This window comes from Neolamprologus brichardi, chromosome 20 (genome assembly GCF_056152115.1).
Source record: "Neolamprologus brichardi isolate AB-2024 chromosome 20, ASM5615211v1, whole genome shotgun sequence".
In the NCBI taxonomy this organism is placed as follows: Eukaryota; Metazoa; Chordata; class Actinopteri; order Cichliformes; family Cichlidae; genus Neolamprologus; species Neolamprologus brichardi.
In genome coordinates, this window is record NC_142123.1 from 23,067,682 (window position 1) to 23,087,775 (window position 20,094).

The following is a 20,094-nucleotide window of genomic DNA, read 5'->3' on the forward strand; positions in this document are numbered from 1 at the left end:
TACTTTTGTAAAAGTGTTTCATGGGCTCTTGCTTAGTCACGCTTATCAAAGTCACACAAGCAAACCAGCTTAACTATCTTATCAGACGTAAAGCTACACTTTCACACCATTTAGCAGTGCACAAAAAGCGGTTACTTATCCTGAGTGGACAGACGGTTTAATACAGAAGTGTATCTCTATGTGTGACTGAAAGAAAAAAAACACCATGTGCAGATTCAACTTTAAGTGGGTAATCCTTCATGTGATGTAGTGTAGGGAAAAAGGCTTTCCAAAAAGAAGTGCCTGATTTAAAAAAAAAAGGGGGGGTCAATGGATTCTGAAGGCTCTTTTCTACTGACACACAAATGCAAAACTTGAGTGTCGTTTAAGCTGAAGTCTTTGCAACAGCGGGACCCACACATGACCACCATTAGAGAAATCAATGTGACACTCAGGCAGGCCGGGAAAGAGCCCGAAGCTTCTGCATGGCCCTGAAACTGAGTCATGCTGCCTTCCTCACATGCACACACACATACACACAGATAAGAGACATGGAGGAGTAGAGAGATGTAGAGGATGTGCTTGAGATTGGTTCCTACGGGAATACTATGAGTTTGTCTTTGGTTAGTATTAATCAGCAAGTTGTTGCCTTCATTATAAACAACCCCGTGTACAGTGATAGTAGCTGCTGACTCCATCCAAATTCGTAAGACCTGTCACATCTTTCGCAGATACATGTATTAGAAACTGACAGTATGTTCTGATTTAGCTCATCACTGTTCCTGCTGTGTTTGTGAGCTGTTATACCGTGAGCAATATAGAGTAAGTATAATTAACCTTAAAGTTTGCCTTGTAAAGTAGCTATAATCAATTCTTGGATCAAATGACAACTTGTATGAGGCGTTTACATCCATCTCTCCTTCTGTAACTGACTTATGGCACCGATTAATGGCCATGTCTCTCTTTTTGCAGAAAATGATGTTGTCACAGTGATCCTGACCTTAAAATTGTCCTCCGTTCTCTGTTTGAAGAGGCAGATGACCACCAACCACTGATCCCCAAAAGAAAGGGGAAACCCTACTTTAGTATGTGCTAGATGGGTCCAAGAGGGGGACCTGGGATCAGGCCAACATATCATGATTTATGCATTTTCCCTATTAGACATTTGTTTTAATCATATTCACCTATCAGTTTATGATTTATTTCAAGTGAACATTTGTGGTCAAATGTAATGAAATTCCCTTGATGTTTGAAACAGTAGCACGGATGGGAAGGTCACAGTGACCACTAAACTCTAACCGTCTCATTACTGAGGCCAAATTTGCCAAATTTGGAGGAATAAGCTCAGTGCGCACCTGGAAAAGAACGAGACACAAAGACAGACAGCAGGAAAACACGAAGGCTACAGATACAGACGTCATCAGCACGTAAGGCGACATACAACCCAACTCAGACAGCACTTGTAAAAGTAGAAGAGATGTACAGCAAGTGGAAAATGTAAATATTGATATTTAATTCATGCCTGGAAAGTGAAACTCCTTCCTTGGAGATCAACAGTTAGTTCTAAAAAACCCTCTTGCTGTTTACATTCAATATATGATCACAAAAAAAAAGTTTGAGTTTTTAGGCTCAGTCTCACAATAGCTTATGGCCATTCCCCCTTTTTCTTGCTGGGCAGATATAAATCGCACCATCGTTCACCATAACTCCTCTGCTGTTTGTTTATCTAACATGGAGGGGAAATGTTTACATTAGCCCAGTTAAACACAGACGAGCCCAATAGCTTTTGTTAATAACAAATAACCTAAACAGCCAGATGGAGCATCCAGCTGCCCTACGTGAACCACTATTGTCCTCCATCTGTGAGGGAGACGTCCTCCCATTTTTCAACCAGACACGGTGCAAAGGGAGTGGAAGACGGAGACTGAAGTCTGTCAGAAAGGTTTATGGAGTTGGAAACAATCTGAGGACTGAGGTAGACCTCAAACTGAGAGGCACACTATCTATCCAACCGCAGTTTATTTGTGATGTGGTTTATTTTAATAGATTCTCCAACGATTTGATGCAAGCAGCTTCCAACCCGTTTGACCCTCCCATCATATAAACACAAAAATAAGCATTAGAGAGTGCACAGGCCGGTTGGGGTTCCCATGTGGAAGGAATATATTTGGGGGAAGTAGGGAGGGGGGAGGTATTTCATCTGATGGTAGCTGCGATGAGCAATAGAGCTGTGTGTGTTTTGATGGGGGCTGTTTAAGGCGGCCACAAAGTGTAAGAGCGGGGCAGAGATTGATCTGGAACAGTGTGGGAGAGAAAGAGGGAACTGCAAAAAAATAAATAAATAAATAGGGAGCAAGGCCTTGGGAGTGAATGTGTGTGGGAGAGAAACGATACACTGCTGGACTGCCGGAAAAAAGAAAGTCAGCCAGAAGGACAGCAGATCGATTCCTCCCCTGAGTCTCACAACAAACACGCTCTTTTTTTTTTCTGTCTGCATAGCTCACCTCTGCTGCAGCTCCATATCGTCCCATCAGCACTTCATCTCTATCATTCTTTCTCTCATATGCCCTCCCCCATACTCTTCTTTGTCTGCATGCTAGCGCTTCATTCCCAGGCCTCTGTGAAAGATCTTGAGATTTGCACGAACTTTGGCAGTAAACTTTTTGGGGTTGTTTGATAGGAATATGAAGCCTAATGCCCCAGATCTGTCATCTCCAGGCCATGCAAAGCAAAATGCATGACACAGGAACAATGATCTGGACACGGTGTGTGATGAACAAAAGAAAGAAAGAAAAGAAAAACAAATCCCCCCCCCCCCCCCCCCCCCTTCTGATCGTGGAGAAATAGAAATGCAGGAAAGATTCTCAAAGGATCTCAGCATCAAAACATGGCTGCCCACACTGCAAAGAGGAAACCACACACTGTCACTCCCCTTAGGCCAAGATGTCCCTCTATCATCCAGCCACATAGCTGCACACACAGACACACTTGCAACACTTTCAGATAGCAAACACTTTCCCCCTCCTCTTAAATCACATTCCTGGAAGAAAGTGTGTACCTCTTATGGCCAAACACACACACACTACTGCAGGATAATAAATGAGTCCTCTTCTTATGATCATTATTAGAACGCGGTGTTTGATTTCCGGTCACTCATTACTAAACATACGTGTGTGGGGTATTTATGAGAGGGGGGCGCGTCAGACAGGGGCAGCAGTGAGGTCACAGCTCCCTCACTCAAGGTTTGGCACTGGTTCGCTACTATTCCTGCCCTGTCAGCTCCAGTCTCCCATACAACAGAAATACCTCTTTTCAGTTATGCGGATAAAGTCGACAAACGAGCAAACAAGCTCTCAGTTTTGTTGTGGGGCTGAAGCGGGCCTGCAGCTGCCCTGTTGACAGCTGGCAAAAGCATTCTGGTATTCAAACCCTGTGCGCAATACCCGCCGTAGCCATTTGGAAACAACTCTTGAAAACCGCAGAGGGTTAATAAAGACACAGAGAGGGAGGCTCGCAGTTATTCGTTTTACTCACCGGTAGCTGAAACTCCTTGCATTTTGCACAAACTTCTTCTCGCCTCTTTCGGTTAAAATCTTCTTTTTCTCGGAGCAACTGGCAGCAGCAGCAGCAGCCGTGGATCCAGCGTACTGTGGGCTAAACTCGGAGGAGCGCCTGCACTTCAGAGCTTCACTTTTCCTGTTCGCCGACTAAAATAAAAATTAAAATAAAATACACACAGACCCACTATGGTGACTTCATGGCTTCTTAACGGACGCGAGAGACGTTATCCGAATCAGTTTTGCGCAGAATAAGAGGTTTATATTCCTCCATATAGTCCTTTCTCCTCCCTCTGACAGACAGAAGTCTCTCCTCTGTGCCGCTGGAAGAAAAGAAAATGCGCGTTCCCGCCGGTGCGAGGCGCGAGCACTACAACCCCATTCATTGAGTGCAGTGAAAGCTAAGCGCTGGAGGAAAAAAAACTAATGATAATTTTATCTTTTTACAAACTAATCAAGCTTTTTGTTTTTTCTTTTTCTTCTTTTTGGCTCACCGTTTTATCATTTTTCTTTCTTTTTTTTGTCCGTTTTTAAAAGTAGACCCTCTATCCTTGTGCATTTGACATGCCCTGGGACAGAGGCATGAGTTGTCACATGAAGCCATGAAAAGGATGAGGCCTATTTCAGTAGATGGTTCTGCTCTGAAATCCCCACATCTCCCTATTAGTTAAGGAATAGTTTCTGGAACATGAACACTAACTGGCACTGCATTTCCATGTCACTGAGCAGGCTTTCTCCTCATCTTTTAATTGGTTCAGTTGGTTTTTCTGTCTCATCAAACATCTGCTGACTCGGTGAATGCTTGTTGAAGGAAACAAGGAACCGAAGCAGAAAACAAATCATGGATCTGCAGGAGTTAAGCTCTCATATTATAAGGATATTACAAGCATGCCCTAAATCTAAACCTCCACTTGATACAGTCGATGAGGAAAGGTCACCGGGGGTGTCTGCAGTCTGCAGTAGTGAAATATAACTAAGAACATTTACTCATGAAGCACATATGTAGCTTGACTACTTTTTCCCTTTAACACCTCTTACTCTTGTACTTGTACTGAATGTCTAAACTTTTCAGACGAGCCAAAAGATAAACATGTCTAATATGTAAGTAATGAAGCAAGAAAATAAGGGTAACATTTACTCATATCACATCCATGAGATTTATCTTTAAACTCCCTGGATACCGCCCAACACCTGTAGGCTGAAAAAATGAAACTGCACGAGCTAATAATGTATTAATATTGTGGGATTATAGTAGTATGGACTCATTTTGTGCTTAACGCATACACTTTTAGCGCATTAGTGTTGCTTCTCAGTGATCATTTTGATTTATTTTTTTTATTTTTCCCTAATTTTCAGGATCCTGTAGCGAATAACTTTCCACAGCCCTCTCTCTGTGTTTCTGTGCAGCCTCCCACCCACATATTTGAAACTTGTGTCTGTTCAGCTACGCACCATTAACCCCTTTTAAGGCCACTGTTGGTGCTTCACACTTGTCACGAGCCTCAGATCCACACAGACAACAGCAGGGCTTCTAATGATAACACCTCTTTGTCTGGCTGCTTGCCAGGCAGAAGGCTGCTTCATTGACCCGTGCTCCTCTCTAATAAGCAGTGAATACACATTATATTTCATTCCTCTCTTCCCACATGTATATGACCTCTGTGACTACACTATTGAATCACACATTTTCCACTTTTCGGCTTTCCACTTTAAAGACACAAGAGCAGCAAAATATTCTTCTTTTACTGTAACTTTGTACGTTTTCTTTGCTTTAGAGAAAAGTTCTGAACATGTCAGTGCAGAGTCTGAAAGGCCAAGTGTTTTGTGGATGACTGGATTTGTGTTTTTAAATAGATCGGGGGCCCAGTGCCCTTGGGTGCATGGAGTTGCCTGTCTTTCGGCCTGTCTGTCTGTCTTTCTAGGGCATGCTGGTCCATAGAAAATAGAGCACCAAACAGTCCTCTGGGATACATCCTGTGCTCTGCTTCCCCGGGGCTCCTCCACTCAAAACCACAGAGCAGAGTGAAACAACTGCATTCAGAGAGACGGAGGAAAGAGGAAAATGAGAGACTGGGGGAAGCGAGAGACAGAGGAGGATGTGAAAAATGGCAATTAGGATGAAGAGAGGAAGAAAAGCAGAGTGGCAGATGAGCAGCCAAGCAGAAAGCTTGGTGCGAAAGTCAGCATAGATAAGTGTGACACGAGCTCCACAGATCTTTTTACACTCATCTGAAAGTGCCATGGTATAAATGTCCCAATCACATGATAATCACACTCCAGAATTGGGTGCCAGTCGTCATTTGTTCACTCTTTTTCAGGTGCAAATTAAAGCCTGGTATTGATTGAATCAACACTTCATTGTTTGACACAGGCGAAGCTGCATTTTTTGGGACCACACCAGCAGCTGCGTGGAGATACTACAGACAGATCTATGAGTCACAATAGGGAGGACGCTCACACCCTGCATCCAGTGTCAGGACTCAGGAATTTTTGAATTCATCGTGAAGCTGAGCTCACACTCCACGGGTCATAAATTGCTTAAGATTCTCGCTGGTATTATTTCTCCTCCGGTGGGGTTGTTTAGAAATGTGTTAACGTGTGTGTTTGAATCCACACGAGGCGCGTGCGGTGTTGATGATTGCCGTTGCTCTTTCAGACCAGCTGATCAAAGCTCTCTGCTCCTTCAGGCTCCACATGGATTCATCACATGACAGCCCCGGCGCACACTCATAAAGGAGACTCTTTGTAAGTGCAAAGAAGCGCGCCCTCTCCCCCTTAAGGCCTGCAGCTCTCACAGTTACTGGAAGAGTTACAGTTACTCGGTCAGCTCACAAAGACGTCAACAGTTGTAGCATGGGGACCCCAGGTGGTGAATATAGATAGTGCATCAACTGAGTAGTGAAAACAGCTGCTCTGCTGCATGAATCCTTCTTCATCCTGGGTATAATCGCAGCAGCTGAGTATTAATAGAACAAGACTGATGCCATGTAGTGACCCATATTTCCTCAGGCAGTAAGGGGGGGGGGGGGGGGGGGGATAATGGAAGACTGGCACCAACAAAGGCTCCACTGTTACTAGAGTGATGTCATTGCTTGTCAGTGAACTGACTTCTCCCGACTGGCTATCATTAATTCTCTGATGCTGAAAAATCAGCAGGACGTGAATGGTAAATGATAGCACTTGGTTTAAGTGTACTGATTCACAGCACTGTCTTTTAGTGACACAACTAAGCATTAATATTAACTTATTTCAGGTTTATTATATATAAACCTTTATTATATATAAACCTGAAATCAGTATATATTATATATAGGACTGTCAGCGGGACAAAGCTGTAGGGTGGACTGATCAGTGGTGCTTTACTTTTATTTTGACTCGATGTAAATGATTACATTTCCTAAGTATTGCATGTAAATACAAATTCTAGGTGTGTCTACTTTGAAGATTTATATTTTATGCCTCTTTATATTTCTAGTGCACTTATTCACAGGCAGAACTTCAGTGCTTCACACTCCTCAAAGGAAGAAGAAGACTAAGTAATTGCTATATCACATAGTCATTTATTGTAATTTGCATATCAAAACCTACACATTAATGCATAGCAGCCCCCCCCCCCCCCTTAAATAATAGCAAAACACTGATATAGTAAGTAAGTACAGAGAGTAAATTTACTGTTAAAAATGCTCACATTACTTTTAATACATTTACCAAAAAGGTAAATGGTTCTGCATACTTTAGTTCTGACAAAAGCAGTGGTGGAAAGGACAAGAGTAAGAGTATCTCTGCTTCTGCTGTCTTAATTTTCAAACGGTGTAGGGCACAAGGCAAACATGCTACTGCTAAATTGCCAGCGTTTTTTCTGGTAAACTGTATCCAACGTGTCAAGATGATATTCCACAATTTCGTAAGGCGAAATAAGCTCGTAACTCTTTCTAGACCTTTTATTTGGATTAAATATTAAATGTCTATCAGAGACTTTAAATGAACTTAGAACTACTTTCATCAGAAAGTAGGAATGTTTTGGAAGCAATCTGAGAAATGCCCACATAGCTCTAAAGGAGGAGAATGAACAATGACAGGAGTGTGAGAATAGCTCTAGAGAGAATCGGATGTTTTTCTAAAGTAATAAATAACAATAAATATTTGAATATTCTAAAAGGAAGAAATACAGAATTAACCAAACCAGAAGAAAAAATAAATAAAGAGAGGGAGCCTTGACTTAATATTGACAGTAAACTTGATCTGGGTGGACAAAAAAGATGGTTTAAAAGCACCTAAGAGCATCTGAGCTTTCAAAGTATAGAATATTTAGCCCTCTTACTCAGAGGGTCAATCTTGTTCTTTTTCACTTCTTCATTTGGAGTAATCTGCACATTCAGAGCGCTTATAGATGAAGTTTAAAACATCCATACAACATTTTGACCTCTAAAGTGAATGGATCAATAACAGTTAGTCCATCTATTTATTTCGTTTCATTTGCATAAATAAAAATCTCAATTTTTCCCCTTTATTGTCATTAATGTGTAGATTTTTTTTTAAATGGCATAATGTAATGTTCATACTTTCCTCTTGTAAATCAACACCAAGAAAATAACAGCAGTTTTAATTGAGCAGAGAGCCGGCCTCCAGAGCCTCGACAGGAAATGCTGAGTGTACCAAAGGTCAAAAAAGAAACTGGGACCAATCAGTGCTTGGGCATATCTCCAGGAGGGAGGGACAGTGGAGGAGAGGGGGAGAAAGAAACGGGAAATGGAGGGGGCAGAAGAGGGAGGGGCAAGGTTTAAGCAATACAGCAGAGAACAGACAGGGTAGGGATGGGGGATGTGGGGGGGGTTTGGTGGAGGTGTTTTTGTGCATTGTGTGAAATGTGATCAGGTTCCTGGAGCCGCTTGGACAGCTGGGAAGTTCCCCCTTCCCCTGGCTTCCAACTGGGAACGCTATGAGGAGACTCCAGGGCTGCAGACCACATACTTCAATGGTTAACCCTTTCATCCGCTTCAGCTGTGGAGCAGCTATAAATAACAACACTGAAACACGCTGGAACTTAAGTCACATTTATTGATTTTAGCCAGTATGACTACCCTTACACAGACATACCATCTCCACTAGAAAACAAACAAAACACTTTCATAGGATTAGTTCAGCAGTAATACATCAGACTTAACTGGTCCCCGCCCCAAGCCCTAATTTTTTATTTTCTCTCTTTTAAAAACACCCCGACAAAAGTTTTAACATGTTTGTTTTCAACTCTGTGTAAAGGTCCCATGACTGAGAAACATGCATATGACGTTTAGCTGTAATCAATATGCCACTAATCATAATGCACATTATTGATAAGAATACAGTACTGCATGACAGTTCAAATAAATACAGGTGAAGTCGTTATTTCATATAAAGATATCAAACTCTCATTATGGATCAATACTGAAACACAATATGACAATATAAAGTTTGCACAGCTATTTTTTGTAGTATCACAATGCTATCGCTTCCAGCAAACAGAAAACTTTCTCTTTTTAATGTAAAACAGTATCTGAATTGCACTTTTTTGTTAGCTTCTTATCCATATTGGTAACTTTAACGCCTCAACAAACAAGCATTGGCTATAATGGCACTATTCAAGCTTGTTGATGCTAATCTTGTTTTCTGTTTCCTGAAAACACCAAAGATGATGTAAAAAAAAAAAAGATTCAAGAATAAAAAAAAACCCAACAAAACAAACAAAAGTCAAATTAGACAAAAGTAAAGATAAAATGCGCTCTCTGCACATTTTTAACAATACTATTGATATCACATTACCTTCACCAAACAAAGCTAGAGATACATAGATGTTTCCAATAGTACACTGATCTACCCCAACACATTAAAGATGCTTGGAGCACTTTGTTCAATAACAGGAGGCCAAAGGGATCTCTTTTGGTTCCCAATGTTTGATAAAGTAAAATAAAAAAAAAACTTTTCTCAATACCCCTGAATTTCTCGAGGGGATCACTGACCTGCAGAATTCAATACAACTTGAGTTTTATTGAGCTAATTTCAAAACTATCACCTCACTCATGCAGAAAAGGGGGGAAAATTCCCTTTGCGCTTATTGCTGCTCACAGTCATTTTGAACCCAAAGTCCTCACCTATATATAAAAAACAGAAACATAAAACACTAGTCTAAGATTCTCCCTTGAAACAATGAAAGGCACTACTGGTCAGAAACGAAGAACTAAAACGAACCGAAAAACAAAACCCCGGCTCTCGCACGGCAGCGAGAGCCATGGCCCAAACTGCACCTTTCTTAGTTTTTCTTCTTCTTCTTTCCGATTCTTTTTCTCATTTTCAACCTAAACGGTGTACCAAGATTTGGCACAATAAACAAAGAGAGAATGAAACAATTCCAATTTGGAATTTTAATTGTCGCAGTTGCAAAGAATTCTGAAAGCCAGCGATCCCGTTTCAGTGGAACGCCCTCGGTAAGAAGCTAGGAAAAGCACATATCGTCGTCACGCAAATTTTTCCCAAGACACAACTTACCTATTTGAGTCAGAGCGTTGTCAAGTTTCATAGTGTAATTTTTGAACTATTCCTAGGAATAATAAATACATGAAAAAACCCCAGAATTTGATCACCCTGGATTTTTGTAGAGAACATGGCAGTAGAACAAACATATGAAAAACAAAAGCAACAGCATAACACGATGTAACAAAACAATTTTAAAATGATTATTTGATGGATAAATTCTTGAGGACAGAGTCATCATAGTACATTTGTGGTTTGTGGAGCCTTACTGTAGTGCGTATTGTTTAAATTCAAATATTTGAGGAGGACTTACACTACTACAGTCCTCCAACCTATATTGGATAACTCAACAAACCATTGTACTACCATGCTTTCCTATAGGTTAATAATAGCATGTTATAATCCTATAAAATGAAAGTGCACAGATTAACAAAACAATAAACTAAAAATAAGAGATAAAACCAAACAAAAACAGCTTGTTGATTAACAATAAGAAACGACCACATCTCCCTTGGCTTCTCAATAGAGGATTTGGATGGATTGGCCAATTACAAGCCAAGAAGTTCACTGTACTTGCGAGGCAAAAATGGCTTCCAGCAGAGGCATCCACAATTTGGACCAAGTGTGATCCTAATGTGCATAACATAACAGAATTTTAAAATGAAAAGGGGAGGACAATTGATTCAAATTAAAAACCTGTGCTTAACGTTTGTACTTAGGTTTTTGCCGTTTTATTTTTTCTTCAAGTCCAAATAGCCTAGAGTAGCGCTAACTCGTTTCGCCCAACTCAATCAGCTGCGAGAATGGACCTTGTGTTGGTACTTCGTCGTCCGTGCAGAATTACTGAAATTACTGCAAAAGTGGAGAAACAAACAAATAATGAGCATCATTAGCACTTGGTTTTGGTCATTTGAGAGCGACTGTTTACAAGGTCACAGCAGCGGAGTCCACGCAGACAAAGTAAGATGGCGGCTGTTGGTTAGTCAAAGCAACAGAAAGCGATGTTAGGAACTTTAAGCCGGCCAGTATGGCCATTTAGTTTCTGGTGTGAAAGCGCATTCACTGCAAATCATCCCGCAGGTGCAGTTAGGAAGCCAGTGACTCACGAGTACCATGAACTTTCATTCATAGGACAGAGTTGAAGCCTCACCACCAAAGGAGATGGGTCTTTCTCATTAGCCATGCAAGTTAATGAAAAATGGGTTATGCTTTTGACATGCAGGCTTACTTTTAAATCAGAAACACGATGCATCATGTGAAGTAAAACTTAGAGGTGATGTGGGAGGAGCCTGCAGGCAGAGGTAGGAGGAGCTTTGCTGTTTTATTTTAGGTGGCATATTGAAATGACACCAAAAAAGCCAGACATTGATTTCAAACTAGATCGAGCGAAGTGGGGATTAGTCTATCTATAAGGAGAGGGGATTCTAGTCACAATCACATCCTGCAATCATCTACTGCTCAGTAAATCCACATAACCTATACAAGGGATACGGTTGGGAGCTTAACTAATTTGAATCAATGTCCTCTGGTTGAGCGAGCAACCAATCTCAAGATTTTTTTTCCTCCAAATATCAGTGGGAGTTTATCCCTCAATAAAAGAATAAAGAAAAAAAATATCACGGGGTGTTTTTCGCTATGCCAGCCTATTCTCATGTCTCTAAGTATCATGGTAGGATCTTCCAATTCCTTAAATTATAAACTTTCCCAAGGAGATAAGCATACGTAACGAAAAGCACCCCTGGATTAGATTCTCCATCCAGCCACACATCTGGCTTTCTTCACCAGCATGTTTAGCTTTCTTATCTCCTCTCTCAGGAGCTGGTTTACAACACGATTAGTTCTCCCTCCTCTACTCCCTAAACCTTTTTTTCTCAGCGCAAACTGATGGAAACAGAATATACCGCACTTGTAAGTTGACTGAACTTCAAACATAGGAGTGACTGACCTCTAAGGAGGCTGGGCTTTTTTTCTTTTTTCAGAAAGTGTACAATAGCCTCATCTCCATGCTGTGTGCTGCGGCTTACGGATGCGCACTCAAGCAGGGTTGACTGCGGACATAATTCCCTGTGTTCAGAGGAATAAATGCCCATTGTATATGCATTTAAGAGGAAGGAACACTGTAGTAGAAACCTGCAAGATTATAACCTGAACATGATCATATTAAGAATATAGAGAATTTTATATATAGCTTATTAGTAGTAGAAAATGCTATTTTTTTTAAACAAATCTTGCAGGATTTCCTCACATCAACCCTGCTTTTAGCATCATAAAGCTAATGTGTCTATGATCCACAAGCGGTACATGGACTTTATTAAACACGAGCCCCACTGAAATTTTGCCTATTTGCGTAATACTAGCTTGCAAGGGGTTAAAGCTATTGTCAATACTAAAACAGTACGTTGCTTTGTCCTCACACACCAAGCAACCCAAGAAAACAAACAAGAGAGGCCCTTCATTTCAATGGTTAAAAACCTTGTACACAAATGAAGGCCCTTCACCGCAACACTGAGATATAAACGCAGGCAAAATTCGGAAAACACATCGTATGCGAGGACGTTACCTGACAAAAATATTCCTCATTCTAGTTAAAGGGTGAGTGGTGATGCTGGGGGAGCAAGCTGCTGACAATCTACAAGAGAGAAGGTCGTAGTAGCGACCGAGCAACGAGACACAGATTAGAGACATTAGGAGAGGACTTCTTTTTTTTTCCAGCCACGTAACCACATAGAAATCATTTGACAGCTCTCAGCAATCTCGCAAACAGCGGGGCAGGGGATGGGGGGGGGGGGGGGGGGGGGGAGTGAGAAGGAAAAGCATTAGCTCAGCTGAGACGCAAGGACAGGGCTTTACATCAACAAAGAGATAAAAATATCAAGCGTTTGGGGTCGACAGGCACTTTTGTCGAGCGGTCGGTTGGATTTGTTTGCAGATTTATTGTCCGGATGTGTGAACAGTTTCGATTTGTGCTCTTCAAGGATTTATTCTATAGAGTTTTTTTTTTTAAAAATCCTCTCTGATTAAAACTATATTGTATCTCTTTTCACAGTAAGCATTATATCCATTTGAACAGAAGCAGGAACCTGAGGCACCTATGCTGAAGTGCACTTAATTTAGATGTGTCGATTTGTCAAACCTTCTTTCTCGTAATATGGCTCTGAATGAATCCTTTGCAACAATAATGGGTCACAGGGATTACACAGCCCTCTTGTATCACACCAATTAACTCCTTTTTTCTTTTTAAAAAACAAAAAACAATGTAGAGCCCTGTAGTACAGAGTTTTGTCTGGTACCACACACCTAACAACAGAAAAACAGTTAAAAAGCTCTCAAGCATTTTCAGCTGCAAAGCCATGCGATTCTATTGACCCTATAGTATTGGTGTGCTAGCGTCACAGCTTTAAAATTAACCTGAAATAAACAAATGTGGTCACAAGTGCTCCTTTTCTGCCCAAACAACTTCATTGACCCACTTATGATTTTTTTTTTGTATTTCTGTGTAAAATCATATTATGCTCCCCTAGCAAAAAAGCAGAGGGAGCTTGCATATTCTAGTTCCTTTTTCTGGTTGTAAACATTAGAAAGTGGGCTGCCGGGCACGGTTCGGTCCTGGGGGGACCAGGACGGAGAGGCAGAGGAAAGAAGGGGCCATTTTATTTATTCGGAAAGGAGCACCAATGCCGACAGACAAGCCAAAGAACTGAGGATGTCAGGTTTAGTTGTTAGAGCATCAGAGTGACATCATCTTTACACGTCTCCACCTCAGCAATGTGTTAATGTGACCAGGCAAGCCACTCCGGGGGGCTAGAACAAACAAGCACAGAAGCTGCCAGCTTTTACATCATACGTACAGCACTATGACAGCGGAAAGAATAGACAACCCATAATATCCACAAACCCCCCAATATAACCAGGGCCTTATAACCCACATGCCAAATATGTCTACTACAGTCCAAACGTCTAGTGCACACTGTACATACACTGCATTCCCCTAAGCGTTTATAGTAGCACACACGAGCAGCTGGTTAGTAACACATCAGTCCCTAGAGGAGCGCAGGCTGGCCATGGAGATAAGCGAGCAAGTGGGGCTCTTTAACACTAAGGCAGGGAGGGTTTCGGCCCGTGAGCCCCCTCCCCTCTGTACACAGCAGTCCCGTGCGGAGGTTTCTGCCGCCTCAGTCGCAGTAGATCTTGTACTTCTCGCTGCAGAAGACCACGGGGCCTCCCAGGATGCTGCTGGGCACAGAACTGCTGTGCTCTGGTCGGCCTGAGACAGAGCAGGTGAGACTCTGACTTACATGCGGGTTGTTGTTGGTGGTGGTGGTGGTGGTGGCAGCGGCGGCGCTGGCGGTGCCGGCGGCCTTGCTGCGAGCTTTAGCACGGCCTGCATTGCCTCCCCGACGGGTCTGCTCGTGATCAAACTCAAGATCTTCCAGGCGCTGTGTCAGGGCGAGCTTCTGCTGGATAGCCATTCGCAGCAGAGAGTTAAGGGTTTTCTTCTCGTCCTCTGCTGCGGCCAGCTGTCTCTGCATCTCATCCAGCTGGGTAACATACTCATCACAACTGCAGGAGAAACACAGGCAGAGAAGACAGTAATGTCAGATTTGTTCACCGACTAAGAGGGTTTCCTGTGACATATCACAGGAGGGCACTGCTTTAACAGCCAACCCCCCCAAAAAAAGAAAACCCTGTTAAATCTTTTTGATATTTTTGTGATATTACTTAACACGCACCTCAGATTTGATTCACTGACAGAAACACTCAGACACACATTCAAACCCACACATCATAAACTTCCTGCTAGTGTAATAAATTAGCCACCAGCAGGTGGAGCCCATGAGCCACAACATGAAGACCTGCAAGACTGCCCAAGCTTCTGAAATATTAACTTAAGACTTCACCAGCCATTTTGGTCCTCTTCAACAAAGTCCCCCCAACGAACACATTTTTAGCTCCACTTAAAACATTCTGCAGATAATTTGCCAGATATAGTAACAAACTCTCACCGCACTTCCCGTCATTTCATAAACTGAAAATTTGTATTTGTATAGCTGCTGCTAGAGGGTATGATTTACATTCATGAACAGGTGAGACATCTGAGAGCAGCTTGCAGAGCCTTGGGATAATATGAATGTATGCACAGTGGCAGTTGAAGATAGATTACATACATAAGGGATGAAATCATTAGCCTACAGGTCAAAGGGAAGATCGTTTCTGCATCACCTGAGAAAAAGGCAGGAGGGGAGCGAAAGAGAAGAAAAATTAAGACAGGGAAGAGAAGAATGTGGTTTATTGCTCTGAGCTGTAGCTGTTCACACCTGATCTCCAATTTTCCAGTTTGAGTGAGACAGCACAACTTCTATGCCTCCCTTGCATCTCCCATCTGTGTGCGAAATAGAAGATATGAAGTCTGTCTACTAACGCTCGTCATCACCGGGTGCTGCACTGCGGCATTATCACCTGTCTCCCGCTGTCCTTGCACACGTGTTAGTGTGTGTGCGTCTAAAGCTGGACAAGTATAAAAAGTGGGACACCTGACAGGATTTCAAGGTGGGGGGTCCATATCGCCACTTCCCATCTGCTGCTGTCGTGCTCCTGTTTCCTTTTATCCGCTCTCCTGGGTCTTATCATTGCCTTTCAAGCCTCGTCACTTCCTTGCTACAGTCTCTCTCTATCTGCCCGAATCAGTCACTTTCTCTCTCATCTTGCTCATCCCTGTTTTCTGTGCTGCTGACAAAGCAAATCGAGTGACATTCTTCAGTAATGACTGACAAACCTATTGGGAGGGAAGGGCTGAATACGTTAGTGAGCAGCCCAACCATACAGCACCAAAGTTCAGACACAATTTAACTGTTGGGCAGCCTCACCCAACTCACTTTCATTTATTTGAAATGAATTATTATTTATTTTTTGTTAACACCCTAGCCTGAAGCTATAGTCTGCAAACTCTTTTCTCTACGAGCCGTAACTGTCATTACCGATCTGTTCCGATTTAGTCAGTGTTTAGCAACTGAACTGCTGCTGCAGAAGCGATAAATAAATAACATAAAATAAAAAAATCCATAAAAATAATGCAAAGCAAGCAAATAATCTTTCAGTAGGTGAAGAATTTATCAGCTTTTTCTTACAAAAAAAAAAAAAAAAAAAAAAAAAAAAAGAATGTCTTGAAGGGAGCATCTGCAAACAGGAAGCGCAGATGTTTTTGCTGCGTGCGGTGCTGCACGTGGTGGTGGGCCATGTGAACCCTGGCCTTGCCAGACCACCAAACAAATACAAACCATGGCCCCCTCCTCTTGTGTATGCAGCTTGATTCCCTCTGGGACACACACCCAGACAATAGGGATCAGTGCTACCTCATTAAACCCAGTATGAGATTTGGGAACAACCCGGGAGCAAGAAGCGAGCTGGTGCACCTTCAGACAGTTCAGTCACTTTTGCATAGGGGTGGGGGGCATTTTTCCCGGGAAAAAAAAGAGGAGTCTATTCTAAGCAGTGGGTGGATACAATAGGAGTCTTTTTGCCCTGGTGATCGGGAGTTCTAGCACAATAGCCGAAGGGGGCCAGGAGGCGACGGCTGGCCTTTTGTGCATTAGGAATCATAATATTCACACTCTGACAAACAAGCGCATTATCTACATCTCGCTGTAACGATTTACAGTAGCTGCTGCCATTTAAAGGCTGTGACTACTAAAACATTCATAACCAATAATTTCCCAATAGGACGCAAACACACACATTCAAAACATGCTCAGCTGTGGTCTCGTCTAGAGCTTGACTGGTCATGGTGGTATGGATATCTCTCACACACACAGACACACACACACACACACGAGGAGGTACTTCTTTACCAAAACAAAGAAAGCTAAAAAGGGAAAACAACTAACATAGAACCAACACCAGAATAGCCAGATAACTGAAGGTGTACATTTTACAAGAAAACGTGATTTGCGTAAATGTTCGGACAGTTAATCAGCGAGAGCAGAAGGCACGAGCATGTCGAGGCTTGTCTTAGGAATGTCGGAGGCAGGAGCTTACTGTTAACATGACACCAGATACTGCAGCCACAGAGGCACACATACAGGAGGGGACAGTGAAGCCCATATACACGCGTGATAAACATTCCTGTGTTGCTTTCGTGAAATAAACTAAATAGAATTACTCCATCCTATTTGCTATTTCTGTTAACACAAATAATAATAATAATAATAATGGATTGGATTTATATAGCGCTTTTCAAGGCACCCAAAGTGCTTTACAATTCCACTATTCATTCACTCTCACATCCACACACTGGTGGAAGCAAGCTACGGTTGTAGCCACAGCTGCCCTGGAGCAGACTGACAGAAGCGAGGCTGCCATATCGCGCCATCGGCCCCTCTGGCCAACACCAGTAGGCGGTAGGGTAAAGTGTCTTGCCCAAGGACACAACGACCAGGACAGAGAGCCCAGGGATCGAACCGGCGACCTTCCGGTTACAGATACGCTTCCCAACTCCCTGAGCCACGGTCCCCAAATATTGTTTTGTTAAATTGGTTTTAAAAACAAAAATGTTAATAATAAGTCTGGTGTGTCTTTTAGTCCTGTGAGTATATTATGTGCCAATTCCCTGAACAATAAGACCATAAAAAGCCCCACACATTCTTTCCCTTCCACTTCATCTCTCTTCCCCTTTGTCAAAGACTATACATCATTTGAATCCACGAGTACACATCTCAGAAATCCTCCTTTACAGACTTTGTGTGAGCAGTGATTATCTGGAAAAGTGAAAGAAAAAAAAACTATCAAACTAGACTCCTGTAGTGGGCTTTAACTGAAGGCCTGGTCCTTCCTCTCTTTCTTTTCCACATGACAAGAGAAGCGGGTGTTTGGCTGTGAGGAAGGATGGAGGGGGAACAGGGGATACAAAGAGGGGGGGAGTGTGGGAAACTTCTTTCGGGCGAGTCCCCCTGCCTCTCAAAAGAGTCCCCTGACCCAACTGTGTCATATAAGACACAATTTACATACCAATACATGAGTCCCATAAACAGTGAATGTAAATCATACATAGTGGTGTGGTGCTGGAGCTCAAAGCTCAACAACATAGTCGGTGGAGCTGCTCTGGGCATATGGAGGAATAAAAACACATGGACTGAAACAGGAAGTAAACAGGAAGCTGTGATGTGCTCAAAAACATCTTAACCCTCTCCGGCAAAAGAAACTCAAAGAGAAAAACATGCAAATATGATCTTACACTTCAGCTGCTCTCCTCTGACACATGACACAACTATAGGGCCCTTCAGGGTAAAAAAAAAACTAGAGAAGAAGCCAAAAACAGGTAGTCGGTGCAAGAACTGGTTCCCTATCAGCCAAGGTTGCTTTTTAGTTATAATACTTCAGCATCCTGCAGAAATTTAGTTCTGCAGTAAATACAAAAAAGCCTGTGGCAACACGCCTATATTTGCAGCCGGATGAGTTTTAAAACTGTTACTAATTGATTGGACACTGCAGGTATATGGAATTACTTCAGCTAGTGCACTTCAGCGATCTGTATTGAATTTCTGCATGGGTAAGACGAAGGGTGCTGAGCTGCCCACACACACTCCCTGCAGCAATTATACTCTTCATTGTAAAAACTCACCTCTCCCTACCCTTCTCTTTCCCTTCTGCACAGCTTGAACTTTTCTGTGGAATGTAATACAGCTTTAAATGAAGGACAGACTGTCTCAGCATCTCTGCAGTGCTTTCTGGAATATAGCTAATATTTACAGGAAGAGCGGGCATCATTGTTTTAGATGAAATTAGCTCTCAAAAAAGCACATCAAAGCACAAAAATATTGTTCACACATGCACATATGCACACCCAAAAGTAAACAAGCAAGCAGCTCATGAGTCCTTAGTGTACTACGTGTTGAGGGGTGAATGTGTAATCCATCCCAATCTGAGGTGGGATTATGCGCAGAACCTTTGACCGGCTTCTCTTTGGAATCAGAAAAGATTAACATGCGTGTTGGCCCATCTGACAGACATACACACACCAAGTCACCGGTCAAAAACAATGGTTATCCACATTAGGCACCTTCTGTTATTTATAGTCTGAATCTGTACAAATAGAAGGGATTTCTGGCTATGAATGAACAACACAATAGTGTACTTAAATATGTCATGTTTCAATATTAAAAATAAAGCCAACATATGGTAAACATGGATTACGTTACGACCATAATCTTATCTTCATGCTACCTGGTTATATTGTGTATGACCTTTGTGTTGTGTTGTGCATGTGCAGCATTAATAAGAATGACACGTGTCTGTGTTACTGCTGTAGCATAGCAGCACAGTATGGAATTCATGCCACGACTTGCTACTGTCACAACCTCCTCTGGAGATATCAAATAAGTAAAGAATTTACCAGGTTACAATGTTATGTCAGATAAAGACTTTTGTGCCTTTGATGGCAGGATGTAGATAAAACATATTTTCTTGACCGTCACGCAGGTGCTGGCACGATTCTTACCGTGTGGCAAACATAGCCCGGAGAGAGGAAAAGGTGGCAGCGTCCTCTTTCAAAGCTTTGAGCTCATTCCTCAGTTTCATCATGGTCTCGGTCACCATTGCCTTTTCATTCTCATACTTGCTCTTCAGGTTGGCCAGAGCCACTTCAGCTGTCTGTGAGTTGGCAGAAAGAACAAAAGGGTCAAAGCACCTGGAAGAAGTTGGGGTATGCTTCCTAATTCTTTTATTATGGCGCATGATTTCAGCTGCTAATGTTCATTTTAAAAACCCTGCTGTGCGGTTTATGAGTTATTTTCACATCTGTGTTCTAATGCCCACTGTGTAGCCACATGCATACTTCAAATGGCTACCAAACAACTGCATACACACTCCGCCTCTGGGTTATGGTTCTTTTTGCTTTGTATAGCTGTTCTCTGAATCTAACCACACAAATACTCGAGGCAGCTGTCACCATACAGCTGCTCTCTCAACCAGTGTTTGTTATAGATCTAGACTGCAAAGAATTTGCTTCAGCAGCTGAACACACCCAAAATAATTCCCCCTACCTCTATTTCTAACTTTT

At 42.3% G+C, this 20,094-nt stretch overlaps 2 protein-coding genes across 4 annotated transcripts in view; both read right to left on the reverse strand.

Moving 5' to 3' along the window:
- The window catches only part of fgd (faciogenital dysplasia), a 52,704-nt gene extending 48,848 nt beyond the window's left edge, over positions 1–3,856 (reverse strand). For both annotated transcript variants that reach the window (XM_035910190.2, XM_006796446.2), the window contains exon 1: positions 3,514–3,856. In XM_035910190.2, the coding sequence (XP_035766083.1) occupies positions 3,514–3,535 (22 nt within the window). In that variant the 5' untranslated portion in view covers positions 3,536–3,856. The remainder of the gene's footprint in view (positions 1–3,513) is intronic.
- A 4,718-nt stretch (positions 3,857–8,574) lies between these two features.
- Positions 8,575–20,094, reverse strand: part of LOC102775836 (protein bicaudal D homolog 2-like) — a 41,018-nt gene continuing 29,498 nt past the window's right edge. The window contains exons 9-11 of one of the 2 annotated variants that reach the window (XR_015717054.1): positions 19,534–19,685; positions 12,604–14,603; positions 8,575–10,895 (exon numbers count right to left, since the gene is read on the reverse strand). Coding sequence is in view for 1 of the 2 variants with exons in the window: in XM_087834457.1 (XP_087690583.1) it covers positions 14,216–14,603; positions 19,534–19,685 (540 nt within the window). In the remaining variant the exon portion in view is untranslated. Of the gene's footprint in view, positions 14,604–19,533; positions 19,686–20,094 lie in introns of both variants that reach the window. The other variant, XM_087834457.1, reaches the window with a different exon arrangement.